This window comes from Nylanderia fulva, unplaced genomic scaffold, assembly GCF_048542155.1.
Source record: "Nylanderia fulva isolate GAGA-0341 unplaced genomic scaffold, ASM4854215v1 Scaffold346, whole genome shotgun sequence".
Classification (NCBI taxonomy): domain Eukaryota; kingdom Metazoa; phylum Arthropoda; class Insecta; order Hymenoptera; family Formicidae; genus Nylanderia; species Nylanderia fulva.
The window spans coordinates 31,693-47,305 of NW_028190418.1; the positions used below are offsets into that span (position 1 = coordinate 31,693).

General features: G+C 44.8%; 1 protein-coding gene across 1 annotated transcript; it reads left to right on the top strand.

Annotated features, from left to right (window-relative positions):
* Positions 1 to 9,761: 9,761 nt before the first annotated feature.
* Positions 9,762 to 14,952, top strand: LOC114944452 (uncharacterized). Its single transcript, XM_029320339.2, has 2 exons — positions 9,762 to 12,113; positions 12,187 to 14,952. The coding sequence occupies exons 1-2, from the start codon at positions 9,762 to 9,764 to the stop codon at positions 14,950 to 14,952; spliced, it is 5,118 nt and encodes a 1,705-aa protein (XP_029176172.2).
* Positions 14,953 to 15,613: the final 661 nt, after the last annotated feature.

Below are 15,613 nucleotides of genomic sequence, written 5' to 3' on the forward strand. Positions count from 1 at the left end.
ACTAGAGCACCAGTCACCGCTCTCCTGATTTTAACTCCTCCTTTGATGCCGAGGCTCTCAAGGCTCTCCATTTTCTTACGAGCCTCAGCCATCGTCGCCTCATATTCGCCAGGGGGGCATGTTATGGTGACTGCGGCCGTCCTGGGTTCTCTCCTCTTCTTCTGGGGTCCCGTCCGTTGCCCCTTTGTTTGGGGTGTAGTAGGTGGGGCTTTTCGCTGCTGCTGCTGCAATTGCTGCTGCGTCGTCTCCTTTCTTTCTTTCTCCCTTTCCCTCTTCGCCGTTTTCCTCGACACAACCGTGGTCCACGCTGTTTGCGGTTGTGGTTGTGCCGTTCTTGGAGCGGTCTTTTGAGGATTGGGATTGGGATTGGGGTTTTTGTTTCCCATTTCCTTCCTTCCCCCTGCTGTTCTTTTTTGCAGGGGGATCTTGATCGAGACTTTTTCAATCGCCTTGATCCTTGGCAATCCTTGTCTCGCTGGCGGGTTTAGGGTTGTTGCCGATGGACCATTCACCCTCGTTGCCGACCTCATTTGCATCTTTGGTGGGGCAGGTGGGTTCACCTTGCTGCCCCTTCCATTCCTCTCCACTTTCGCCCTTTCGGCCTCCTTCCTCTGTGAAAAGGTGGGGACCGGGTTCCCCATTCTCCGATCCATGATCCTTTCACAGATGCCCTCCATCATCGCTATGAGGGACTCCTGTCTGTGCCTCTCCTCGTGTCCCTCCTTGTCATCTTGGTCCGTGATATCCACTATCCTTCCTTTTCGTTGAGGGGGGGCATCCGAGCTTGGTTTGTTCCCCGTCTTCTTCTTTCCTTTCCCGAGCGGGGGGAACTCCTCCTTTCCGAAGATTTCGGACCTCCACTCCATTATCTCCTCCTTGTGGACTCCTGGGGAGGCCCCATCTTCGGGTGGATGCGCCTCACCCTGAGTCCTTCTTTCCCTATTACTTGGGGACTCCCTATCTTGGGGTGGAAGTGGATTTCCCAGCGCTTCGGTGCTCGGGAATCCCCCATCTCCTGGTAGAGGTGATGTCTCCTTTATCCACCTCTCTGTTCTCCTTTTTTTCTCCCTAACGAGGGAAGTCTCCCTTGGCTCCTCTGCCAGTTTTCTGGCTTCCTCGCGGTTTCTATTGGTCCGTTTGAGTTTCTCGACGGTCTTTCGGAGTTCCGCGTTCTCCATCCTAAGAAGATGCATCTCGTGTCGCATTCTCCTTATTTCCTCTTCTATCCCTGTTTCTTGGGGATTCTGCGCTTTCACTGCGAGCACAGTCGCGGCGGCGCACATGTCTGCAGCAGCCTCCTTCGCAGCCTTTGTGAATCCGCCCTTCAGGTTGCCCGAGTTCATCGCGACCTTGTATATGTCGGTGCATCTTTCCAACACCAACGCCTCAAGGTCTGCAATTGGGGCCTGCCGGAGCTCCTCTTCCTTGTCCTGAATACTGCCAAGGAATTCTTTATAGGACTTGGTTAAACCCGGCTTTATCGATGAAACGAGGATCTCCCTCTCTTTTTGCAGGGCCTTTTCTTTCTCTTTTTGGGCCTGCTCCTCTTGTTTCTTTCTGTATGCCCCGGTTGTTTCGGGGCGACCTCTCCCTCTCTTTTCTCTAATAATGGGGATTCCATCTTCATCCTCCTGGCTTCCGCTTTTGTATTGAGGTTCCTCCGTTGATTGCAGAAGTTCTGCAGCCTGTGGTATCCCTCCTTGCTTCTCTATCTCCGCGTCGATCTTTCTATTAATCGCGCGGACAAAGGGCACTTCCGCCCTCTCTGTGCTTACGCTGCCTTGATCCCATTCTAGGTCGAGGCTGCTGCACTCCGAGGGCATCTCCTTTCCCGTTTTCCTTATTCTAGAGGGGCTTCTTGATCTGCCCGCCGTCGTTCCTGAGGCTGATGACACGCCTGTTCTCCCTCTTGTCCTCGCCCCTATGCAAGATTCCTCAGATGAGGTCAGGCTCAGCTGCGAGTCGCATCTCGTGACCCTTATAGAGAGCTCTCTTTTTGATGCAGCAGCAGCGATTGCAGCATTAGAGATCGCTCTCGCCATCGTGCAGGGGTCCTGGTCTACTGTGACTTCCTCCAGGGTAGCCACAATCCCGGCCCGCGTAATCCGCCCCTCCATGTGAGAGTTTGTATTCTCACCTTCATTTTGATTTTTGTTTGATGTGTTATATTCTTCCATTTCTGTGAATCCCACGTTCCCGCTGCGGCTCCGTCCCCCAGGGTATACCCCCACCGGCCAAGGGGTGCCCCGAAACATGACCGGCCACACCCCAAGGCCGGGCCCCAAGTTCCCCCGGGGAGGAGACATATGTCTTAGGCCGGGGGGATACCGCACCCCGGCCAGACTCCGAGCCCCTTACACACCCGTGTGGGATTTGACGCCCACACGGGCTTTCAGGGGTCCCGCGCCTCCGACAACGCGGGTACCGCAGCGGGCGGCGCCACCCGGGGGGCCCCACGAACGCTTTGGGCAGGGTCGCCGCTCCCCGGCCCTGCCCTACACACCGTGGCGACCAGCATAGTGTGTCCACCCTCGTCGAAGACTTTCGACGAGGGGTGGGCGCCTCTCCGGTCGGCCGGTTCGGAAGAGGAAACGGTCCCGACCGACCGGAGATATCCACTCTCGCCCCAGGCCCCGCCTCGGAAACGTCCGAGCGGCCCTGGGGCAGGGCGGCCGCGGCACCCTCCGGGCTATGCCCCTCGGGTAACCCCTCCGGGCTATGCCCCTTGGGTAACCGCGGCGCGCCTTCGCCGCCATCCTCGGCCCGGATTCGGAAACGTCCGAGCGGCCCGAGAATGGCAGGCCACAGGGACACTGGGACGAGAGCAAGCTCTCCGACCAGCACCCTGTGACCTCCCTCTCGCCGTCGAGCCCCGCCTCGGAATATGTCCGAGCGGCCTCGACGGCCGACCCGCGTGGTCCCCTCCGGGCAGTGCCCCTTGGGAAAACCCTCCGGGCTACGCCCCTTGGGTGACCACGCGTGGCCGTCTCCGCCGACCCAGCCCCGCCTCGGAAACGTCCGAGCGGCCTGGGTGCGGCCTACCCCAGGGACGCTGGGACGGGGACCCAGGCTACCCAGCCTGGAGACCCCCAACCAGCACCCTGAGGCACCTCCCTGTCCTCGGGAACCGCTCCGCGAGCGGGCCCCGAGGACCGACCAGCACAGCCCCCTCCGGGCGAAGCCCCTCGGGACAACCCTCCGGGCAAAGCCCCTCGGGTAACTGTGCCAGCCCCTCCGCCGGCGCGACCCTCTCCGGGCAAAGCCCCTCGGGAAACCCTCCGGGCAAAGCCCTTCGGGTGATCGCGCGCGGCACCTCCGATGCGGCCCCCGCCGATCCCACCCCCCCAGGTGTGACCCCGAAACAGGCCCCCCCCTTGACGGAGGGGAGGGAAAAAAAACCCCGGGCGGCGGAAGCCGCCTACCCGACCGACATGCCGGGCCACAGAGCATGGTGGGAAGGGAAGCGCCGTGCAGTCCCTTCACCTAACGGTGCCATGCCACCGGGCGTTTGAATTCCGGGTCGCCATCCCTTACCACATACGAGCCGAAGCTCTAACGGGGAGGTGGGCCCCGTCTCCCCGGGATGTGGAAATCTTCCACACCCCGAGGAGAGCCCCCAGAAACGGAGGGCATGCTCCCGAGACCGGGGGCAGTGTACCTCGGAAGGTACTATCCGCTCTTGGCACCCCTCGCAAGACTATCCTCTTGCGAAGGGTGAGCCCTCTCACCACGACAAGGTGGCGGACAACGAGAGGGTTGTTTTTCAGCCCTGCCACATTCCAGAAACCTATTTTCCATTCTTCTCCTATTTCTTCTCCTTTTCCCTTTCTCTCCTGTTCCTTTCTCATTCCTGTCTCCGTCTCCTCTCCTCTTCTTATTACCCCTTCTCCTTTCCTTCTTTTTTCTCCTCCCCTCTTCTAGCCCTTTTTTCCTCCATTCCTGTCTTCACACCCCCTTCGTCCACCTCCATTTTCTCTATTCCTTCTCTAATTTCTCCTTTCCAGTTTTTAAGCACCTCTTCTTCCTCTTCCCATCTCCACCAGGCGTTATTGATTTTAATCCTTCCGTAGCTTGTCCATACCTTGTTTTCTTTCCTCTTTTCTTCTTCCGCAATCTCCATTAGTCTCCATTTCATCTTTCTTTCTTCCCATGTTAAGTCATCCTCTATCCTCACCCTCCTTCCTCTTAATATCTTCTTTCTTTCCATTACCTGTCTTTTTTGTTCTCTGCTTTCTAGTTTTACTACCACCTATTCTCCTTCCTTTCCCTCCTTTCCTTTCAATTTTCTTATCCATTTGATCTCCGTTTTCGCTCCTATCTCTTTCATTATTTTCTCCACTCTTTTTTTTATATCTTCCTTTTCTTCTTCCATTCTTTTTATTACTATGTTATTTCTTCTTTCTTCTCTCTCTTTCCATTCTAATTTCTTTCCTATGTTTTTCATCTTCCCCATTATTGTCTCATTTATTTCCTTACTCCCTCCTTCACTCCCCTTTCTTTCTCTTTCCTCTACTCTTGCTTCCAAATCTATCACTTTTTTCTCCAAGCTTTCTATCTTTTTTCTCATTTCTCTTCTTTCTTCTCTCCATTCCCCCTCCTTTTTCCAAATTTCTATCTTCAATTTCCTCAATTTCTCACCTACCCTCTCTGTAATCTTCTCTTCTATCTCCTCCATCATCCTTTTCAACTCCTCCTTTTCTATCCCCCCTACTTCTCTATTCAGCCTTTCTGTCTTTTTACTCCTCCTTAGTCCTCTTTCTTCTTCATCCTTATCCTCTTCTCCTCCTTCCTCTCTTTTCCTTTTCAAAAATTCATCTATACATCCCATACTACTTCTCCTCTCTTTCGCTAACTAATCTACTTTCCTCTTCTTTTTCATTTCCTCCTCATCTCCCTTTTTTCCCCCTTCCTCTATCATCCTATCTCTATTAGTCTCTTCACTTATATTATTTTCTTCCTTATCCATTTTTATCTTATCATTTTCCTTACTTTGTTTCTCCTCCTCTATGCTCCAACTCGCTAGTGAATTCCCTATCCTTTTGCTCTACCTACACTTACTCCTTACACCTACTCCCTTCCACGTGTCACTCTCTACCTATTTCTCTCACCTTTTCCTACTTTCTATTTTCCTATCTCTTTACTCTTTTACTTCTTCTATCCTTTCTATCAATCCTCTACTTTTTTCTGCACTTTCTCACTCACTACCTCTAAATCTCCTCGCCCTTTTTCTCATTCTTTCCTCACAAATACCTGCCACGCTTTCACACACCTGTCACTCACACTCTTACCGGACTTAAAATTAGTACCATTTCAATCTATAAAATTATTTTTATCTACAAAATAATTATTTTATTAGATACATCTTACTTACCTTACAAAAGTAATGATATCTATACTTTACAAAAATAATAATATCAATAAAATTGTGCTAAGTAAAAATAAAAGTTTATAAAAATAAATCAAAAAATTGTATCAAATAAATTACAAATATAATGATATCAATAAAATTGTGCTAAGTAAAAATAAAAGTTTATAAAAATAAATCAAAAAACTGTATCAAATAAGTTTCAAAATATCATCAAATCCAAACAAAAAATAATAATGAAAGGTTGTGCTATTTGAAGATAAAAACATAATAATATTTTAATAAAAAATTAGACATTATGTGTTTAATTTTTTACATAATAAAATGTTAGATATCATGTGTTTCATTTTTTAGATAAATATTACTAAGTAAAAATAAAAATTTTAAAATATTTTAATTTTATTTTTTAATTAACCAAAAAGGTTATATAAAATAATTTTTTAATTTCCAACATCCTACAAAAAATAATATTAAAAATTTGCAATAATTAAAAAAATAAAAAATTAAAAAATAAAAATTTAAAAAATTTTTAAAAATATATAGAAATTAAAAATTAAAAAAAATTAAAAAATGAAAAAATTTTTTTTAAATTAATAAATTAAAAAAACTTAGCACTGCTAAACTTTAATTGAAGGACATTCAAGCAAAGAAATACATTAATTTTAACATATTGTTTGTTTAATTACGCAGTGCTAAGTTTTTTTAATTTTTTAATTTAAAAAAAATTGTTTATTTTTTTATTTTTTTAATTTTTAATTTCTATATATTTTTTTTAATTTTTTTAATTTTTTATTTTTTTATTGATGATATTTTGTAACTTATTTGATACAGTTTTTTGATTTATTTTTATAAACTTTTATTTTTACTTAGCACAATTCTATTGATATCATTATATTTGTAACTTATTTGATACAATTTTTTGATTTATTTTTATAAACTTTTATTTTTACTTAGCACAATTTTATTGATATCATTATTTTTGTAAGGTATAGATATAATTACTTTTGTAAGGTAAGTAAGGTGTATGTATTAAAATAACTATTTTGTAGATTAAAATAATTTTATAGATTGAAATAGTACTATTTTTGAAATAGATTTTTTTTATAGTTTTTGAGGGTTATAACCATTGTTTTGCAAACACAACGGTTTTTACGCGGACTTAGCACCTTTTCTTACTTTTTTTTAAAAAGGTAATTTTTGTAGAGATATGATCTACTGCGCGACTCCTCACTCATGTCGCGCGGTGCTATACACGTTCATACGCATAACAACGAAGCAGCGTATACAACGTATCGTTGTAAAATCTGACATATAATATACATTTATAATATATATTTAGTTTTTTTAGTGTGTTAGTTTGAGTTTGTGTGTCGTCCACACAATGGGACGGAAATATGACGCCAAACATTTGCCTCTTTCGAAACGTAGAGTTTTCTTCAAGAAAGGCTGGATGTACAGGTTAGTTTATTTATAAACATTTTCTATATATGCATACATACACATACATACATACATACATATATATATTGTAAGTCTCGAAGTCAGAGTCTTAAGAGTCAAGAGGAATTTGGAGGTTAGGTAGCAGTCCAACGCAGACACGTGCTGATGTAGTTAAGTAACTGTAATTAAACATACATATACACCTGTTTAGGAATACAATAAAGGTACAATAATCCATACAACCATTTACACACCTGAATCAACACAAATGTCGATTACCCGCTTTACCCGCAATATCTACTTTAACCGTCTCAATACTCTCGAGCAAAATCCCTAGCTCCGAGGTTACCACCTCTCTCCCTCGTGTTGACCGTGACCATCTTTGGTGGGAGCGTTCAACTTACAATATATATATATATATATATATATATATATATGAGTATATATAAATATACATTTATATATACATATAAATATTTTTATGTTTTATATGTATATGTATATACATATATTTATATATATATATATATATATATATATATATATATATATATATATACATTTTTCTTTATATTTTTATATTTTTTATATTTTTCTTCTTTGGTTTATTTAAAAATTTTTATATTTTTTAATTATTTGTAATTATTTGAATTATATAATAGTATGCATATATACAAATAAATATATTAAATATACATTTATATATACATATAAATATTTTTATGTTTTATATGCATATATTATATATTGTCTTATAATATTTGTTTATTTTAAATCAATTAAATTTATGTTTCAAACTTTACTCATTTTTAATTATAAGATTTATTATATTGTAGTTTATTAAATCACATATTTTGTATATTCTAATATATTTTTCATATTTTGCAGTATTGAAAGCTTATGTGAAAACAAACTTCGCAGAAATATTCGATAACAAATTTAATAAACTGATCGGTTACGGTTCCATTACAGATGGTAAATTTAAATTAGAAGTTCATATAATAAATTTCGATTTTGACGAATTTAAATCACTAAATATAATAAAAGGGGATAAAATACAAGTGACAGGTGTAATTGAATCAAAAGGTAATATAATCTTATACATATTATATTTATTATAAAATTTCAAAGAATTAAAATTATAACAAAATAATATTATAAAAACAACAACAAAACAATATACAATAAATAAAAAACAACGAAAATACAATATACGAAATTTCAATAAGTTAGAAATTTATGTATATGTATATATATCTATTTATTTTGGTTTACAATGTGAATTACTGAACACTTACCTAGTAAACTTAAATTTTAATTAAAAAATTTTTTTTTTAACAGATAATCCGATATATCTACTCGTAAAAGATATTAAAAACATAAAAAAATTAGATGGGCACATACCATTACAGGCACTGTTAAAAGGCGTATATTTGCCAATTAAGAGAAAAGTTGAAGAAGATTCAAATAAAGTAAATTGATTATTTAAATATAAATATTTTTTTATATTAAAGATATTAATTATTAAATTTTAAAAAGTTAAGAATTATTTATTCAAAAATATATTAAAATAAATTAAGATTTAAAGAAATTATTTTTTATCAGTTTATCAATTAATTAACAATAATAAAAAAGCAAGTAAATTTTTTATTATTTGATTTCTTTTATTTCTTTTTTATTTTTTTAATCTTTTGGTATATTTTTTAAGTGTATTTTATTTTTTCATAATAATATGTAATTAAGTTTAATATTTAAATATAATATTATATTAATATAATTTTTATTACAGAATACCGCAAAAAAAGACTTACAATTTAAAATAATGAGTTCTCGTTCAAGTACAAAATTCTTTATTCTTCCTTGTTTGAAGTAATCTCAATTTACCGTGCCCGGATGATGATGGATGTATCATGCGACTTGTTAGCTTAATTATCACATGAAAAATGAATAAATTTAATTAAAAATAAGAATTATTATATTATATAATATTATAATATAATATAATATTGTTAAGGACCGTCAACACGTTTATTAAATTCGAGTCTATCTATTCTGTAAATTTATGTCGTTCAAATTGTCGTTCCGCCAAGTCGTTCGATCTTGCTTATTGTGTCAATATTTTTAAATTACTCGCGTTATTTGTGTCAGCCTCGCAGTAACGGCCGTCCTTTGTGATTATCGTCTTAAAAATTAAATATTTTGGCATGACTCTCGTCGACAGATTCTCGTTCGCGAAAGTACCCTTCGACTTGTTTTCAACGTCTCTTGTTTATTCGTTGTTCTATCACGACTTTCGCACGCAGAAAACACCTTGAAGTGTTTCCCGGTCAAACTGTTTTGCTTCTTCTCGCATGGGCAAATTGAGGAGCGAACCGGCGTTCCCGCCGACTCTTTGTCAGAAGCCAACGAAAATTCATACGATCGAGATCGCGTCCGCACCTTGAGAATTCGAACAACTTGGCCGGACTTATCGTTAGTAACGGGAACGCGGAACTCTATCTAAGTGTCGCGTCCGTGATACGATTCGCATCATTATATTTAATTCGGACAAAGTGAATAAATGACAGTGTTGTTAATTTGATTCAACCATGGTGCATTTATAAATCTGTTCCTCTCGCTCGCTCCCGTCTTCAATCTTCAGTCTCGCGGTCGCGGTCCACTATCATTCTGTCTCTCTCTTTCCTTCTCAACGTTATATCACTCTGTCTCTCTCGCTCCTTCTCAACGCTATACCGCCGTCTCTCTCATCGCACATTCATCCCGCGTTCTCGCGGAGCGGAACCCGCCGCACGCGTTCACGACATTCGAGTGAAAATCCTCGAATCACGAACATAAATTTTGGTCCTTCGAGCCGGATCGGGGTGACTCTGTGCGGATCTGTTCTGTGGCCTCCTCCACTCCAGCGCGGTGACAGGCGCCTACCTCGAAGCAAGGAGAGTTCAAAGCGAGCTTTACCATGAGCGAGCCTCTGGCGCAGCAGATCATTCTGCTGCAAACTATCGAGCGAAGTCTCACTAATTTTAAGAAGATCGGCAAGAACAATTACACTGCCGCAAAAATTCGGCAACGGATCGGGACCTTGAAGGAGAACTGGACGACCTGTGTGAACAAACACGCCAACCTCGTGCAGATCGTCCCACTAGAGCAACGAGCTAACATCAGCTACTTCCGAGACGCCGAGTTCGAGCGTCACCAGGAGATTTACGAAGGCACGCTGGACTACATGGCCGACTGCCTCGAGGAGCTGGAACCTGCACCATCGATGTCATCGTCTCCGCTGCATCCGATGAGTACAATAGATCGTTCATCTTTCTCGCTCACGCATTTACCGCCGATTAAACTCCCGCCCTTTTCCGGGAACCTCGATGAATGGGAATCTTTTCGAGATCGATTTACTTCGCTTATTATTCAAAACCAAGATCTCACTCCCTTTTCGCGTATGCAATTTTTAGCCTCAAGCCTTACTGGTCGCGCGTTAGATACCATTAAATCTATTCCGATTACTGCTACAAATTTCGAGATCGCGTGGAAAACACTCGCCTCACGCTTTGATAATAAGCGCCGATTAGTCGAAGTGCACGTATCCGCCTTATTCGATCTTCCGACGGCTACGCGCGAGTCCGCGTGCGAACTCAACGAACTTCGCGACAAAGCGAATCGGGCTATCGCCTCGCTGAGAGCTCTTCAGCGGTCGCCCGAGGAGATGCTCAGTGACATTCTCGTTCACTGCGTGTCGCAAAAATTGGATCATGCTACTCGGAAGGCATGGCGATTGAAAACCGGTGAGGACCCGCAAATTCCGTTGTTCGAAGCTCTCGATCGGTTCCTCGAGATGCGTGTTCGCGCGCTTGAAGAATTGTCACCGTCGAAAGCGGAAAAAATGCGTGGGCAAAAGGTGTCAAGCGCGTCAGCGACCGTTTCAAAACTCGCGTGTCCTTTGTGTCAAACTGCGCATTTTTTGAGTAAATGCCCGCAATTCTTGAAGAAGACGCCGAGTCAGCGATCTGAACTCATTAAATCAGCACATCGCTGTATTAATTGTTTGAGCTCGAAGCACGCCGTGCAAGCGTGCCCGAGCAAATACTCATGTCGAATCTGTCAAAATAGACATCACTCGATGCTACATTTTGACTCGACCTCTTCTTCTAGCAATCCAAACTCAACGACCGTGTTAAACGCGACGTCGGATAAAAAAGAAAACGACTCAGTAACGGCACTATTTTCTACTTCGACGGTAACCGCGCGCAAAAATGTACTACTCGCGACCGCCCGTGTTGCTGTTTTTTCGCCGTCGGGTCGTACACTCAACGTGCGAGCGCTCCTTGATCAAGGCTCAGAAATCACCTTTATCACAGAGCGTCTCGCTCAAAATTTAAAATTGCAACGCGTTCGATTGCTTCTTTCAATTTCCGCCGTCGGCGGCGTAGATGCGGGCACTTGTCGTTTCGCCGCTCAAGTCAAGATCGCTCCGATCAATTCTAACTCACCGGTGTTAACGACGACCGCGTCGATACTCAAAGTTTTAACTAAATACTCGCCATCTAAGGCATTCTCTCTGTGCGATTGGAGCTATCTTCAGGATCTTGCGCTCGCGGATCCGACTCCCGTCAGTGCCGAATCTATCGACCTCATCATCGGTGCGGACCTTTATCCCGAATTATTGCTCGACGGTATTCGGAAAGGAACGAGCGGACAACCGATCGCCCAGCGGACGATCTTCGGCTGGGTCCTCTCAGGCCCCACGTCGGATGCCGGTGCGCCGCATCGATCGGTTACCGTGCAGCATTGCGCGAGCGCGGATACTCTCGATCGAGAACTCAGATGTTTCTGGGAAGTCAAAGAAGTGCCGCGTCGCGCGCTTCTCAGCCCAGAAGAACAACAGTGCGAACAGCACTTCGCACAAACACATTCGCGCGATGCTGACGGTCGGTACGTCGTGCGTCTGCCGTTCAGGCGCGGTCCACCAATCGACATTGGTGAATCGCGTTTTATCGCCGAGCGTTCACTCTCCAGTCTTCACCGACGATTTCGGTCGAACGCTGTTCTAAAATCCGAATACGTCGATTTCTTGCGCGAATACGAAGCGCTCGGTCATATGCGTCAAATTCCGGATTCAGTTCTTTCCGCTCAGCACGTATATATTCCGCATCATCCTGTCATCCGAGACAGCAGTCTCACTACGCGATTGAGAGTCGTTTTTCGCGTCAAGTCGAACGACAAACTCGACTTCGTTAAACGATCATTTGCATGCAGGTCCGAAACTCCAGACGGCGTTACCTGCAGTGATCTTGCGATGGCGGCAATTCCGGTATGTATATGCGGCGGACATCGCGAAGATGTACCGCCAAATCCGTGTTGACTCTCGTGACATCGACTTCCAGCGAATCTTATGGAGCGCCGGCTGCTCAGATACCGGGCAGTCCTATCAACTGACCACGGTTACTTACGGGACAGCGTGCGCGCCCTTTCTCGCTCTTCGGGTTATACAACAGCTCGTGACGGACGAAGGCAGCTCGTTTCCTCTTGCCGCGCCGGTCCTGCATGAGAACATCTACGTCGATGATGTTCTGTTCGGTGCCGATGATATTCCGCTTCTCAAACAAACTCGCGATCAGGTCTGCGCTTTGCTCGGTCGGGGACGGTTCGAATTGAGAAAATGGTCGAGCAATTCCGCTGCTCTGCTGAACGATATCGAGGTCGACAACCACGGCCTCGCGTGCGATCGCACTCTTCGAATCGACGAACATCTAAGAATCTTAGGCATAAGCTGGAGCCCATCTTCCGATATGTTTCAATTTACCGTAACTCATATTCCGTCCGTTTCAAAAACCAAGCGGTCAATACTCTCGTACGTTGCCAAATTGTTTGATCCAATGGGGTGGTGCACGCCAGTAACAATCGCTGCCAAGATCTTTATGCAACAATTGTGGCAGCTTAAACTCAACTGGGACGATGTCCTTCCGACTGACGTCCGGCAAAAGTGGGAAGCCCTTCAGGCCTCACTTGCCGATCTCCACGGTCTCCAACTGAATCGATGGATTCAGCGAGGGTCTGACACTGTCCGCTGCGAATTGCACGGATTTTCTGACGCGTCCACTCACGCATACGCAGCGGCCGTGTATCTTCGGCTCACTTCTCTCTCTGGCGAAATCTCTTCTCACTTGCTAATAGGCAAGTCAAAGGTCGCTCCGATCAAGTCCCTCAGTATTCCTCGGCTGGAATTATGCGCAGCCGGATTGTTGGCTCGGCTACTCGAATTCGTGCGAACCACTCTTGGTCTCGCCACCTCCCCGTGCTATTGCTGGACAGACTCAACTGTCGTTTTAGCGTGGGTCACGCAACAACCGGCCAAATGGAAGACGTTCGTCGCGAATCGCGTATCAGAGATACAATCGCGCGTTCCGAACGCGGTGTGGAACCACGTTCCCACCGATGAAAATCCCGCAGATTGCGCATCTCGCGGAATCGCCGGGTCTCTCCTTCGAACTCACCCACTCTGGTGGTGCGGCCCCGCATGGTTGCGTTACCCGATCGACGAGCCGTCGACTTCTCGATCGCACAATTTCGATACTCAAATCGAACAAAAGGAGAGTATTCAGTCTCATTTAGCTTCGGCGGAACTTGACTGCGACTTTACGATGAGATTTTCGTCGTGGCCTCGGTTAATTCGCGTAACAGCGTATATAATGCGCTTCATCAATAAAACTCGGAAGCAGTCGATTCCCGTTGACGACGTTAGGGAGAACACACTAGCGTTATCAGCCCGCGAATGTCAACTCGCGAAAGAGTTTGTTCTGAGACGGATTCAGAAAGAGCTCTTCCCTCTCGAGTTCGCTGCGCTCACAAGTCAACGAGCCATATCCTCGAAAAGCTCGATTCTGTCGCTCAACCCTTTCCTCGGCGAGGATGGATTAATCCGTGTTGGCGGGCGGCTTTCGCACGCGCCGCTTTCCTTTTCCGTTAAACACCCGATTATTCTCGCCTCGCATCCGCTAGTCGCTTTGGTTCTGTATCACGTGCATTTAAAATCTCTACACGCAGGTCTACAATTAACGCTCGCTACGCTACGACGCGAGTATTGGGTACTGCGCGCCCGAAGTCTCGCCAAACTCACTATTTTTCGCTGCGTTATTTGTACTCGAGAAAGGGCCACGATTCCCTTCCAACAGATGGGTGATCTGCCTCGCGTGCGGGTGACTTCTCCCGCACGCGCTTTTCTCAATTGCGGACTGGATTACGCTGGTCCGGTGCTCGTACGATCCTTGTCTGGTCGCGGAATCCCGTCACGAAAAGCGTATATCGCGATTTTTATTTGCATGGCGACTCGCGCCATTCATTTGGAGCTCGTGGAGGGCTACTCAACCTCAGCGTTTATCGGCGCGTTTTCTCGATTTTGTGCTCGACGCGGCCTGCCCTCGGCCATGTATTCAGATAATGGCACGAATTTTGTGGGCGCCGAACGCGAGCTTACCGCCGCGTTTCGCGCAGCTATCAGGGACCCGGACTTTCTCAATCGAACCGCTTCCGATCGAATCACGTGGCACTTTATGCCACCCTCCGCTCCTCATTTCGGCGGATTATGGGAGGCGGGAGTACGGAGTGTAAAGCACCATCTCCGTCGAGTGATTGGGGCTCATACTCTCACATTTGAGGAATTCTCAACAGTCTTATGCAATGTGGAGGCGTGTCTCAATTCCCGACCGCTCGCTCCTCTCAACGACTCGGTCGACGATTATGAACCGTTAACTCCCGGGCATTTTTTGATCGGCTCGGCCCTGACCGCAGTTCCCGAACCTTCCGTTTTGAATCTTCGCGAAAATAGACTGTCGCGCTGGCAACTCGTGCGCCAGATCTCAGAAAGATTCTGGAAGTTATGGCTTGACGACTATGTAAATACGTTACAACAGCGCGTCAAGTGGAAACGACCTGCCAAAACCGAGATCCGCGTCGGTCAACTCGTCTTATTGCGTAGCCCTCTACTCCCCCCTTGCAAATGGGAGCTCGCTCGCGTACTACGATGTCACACGGGTCAAGACGGATTAACTCGCGTTGTTACGGTGAAGACTGCGGCGTCCGAGTATAAGCGACCGATTAATAAGCTATGCCTGCTTCCAATCGATATCGAGAAGCTGGAGCCTCCGACGTAAAGCGACTTCACGCTCCCGATTTCAAAGGAAATCATACGTACTCTCGATATTCCGATCGCCTCGTTAAATTCTTCTAAATGTTCTCTTAGTTTTGTACTCATAGCATACATTTCGAAACGATAGTTTCGAGGCGAGCGGTATGTTAAGGACCGTCAACACGTTTATTAAATTCGAGTCTATCTATTCTGTAAATTTATGTCGTTCAAATTGTCGTTCCGCCAAGTCGTTCGATCTTGCTTATTGTGTCAATATTTTTAAATTACTCGCGTTATTTGTGTCAGCCTCGCAGTAACGGCCGTCCTTTGTGATTATCGTCTTAAAAATTAAATATTTTGGCATGACTCTCGTCGACAGATTCTCGTTCGCGAAAGTACCCTTCGACTTGTTTTCAACGTCTCTTGTTTATTCGTTGTTCTATCACGACTTTCGCACGCAGAAAACACCTTGAAGTGTTTCCCGGTCAAACTGTTTTGCTTCTTCTCGCATGGGCAAATTGAGGAGCGAACCGGCGTTCCCGCCGACTCTTTGTCAGAAGCCAACGAAAATTCATACGATCGAGATCGCGTCCGCACCTTGAGAATTCGAACAACTTGGCCGGACTTATCGTTAGTAACGGGAACGCGGAACTCTATCTAAGTGTCGCGTCCGTGATACGATTCGC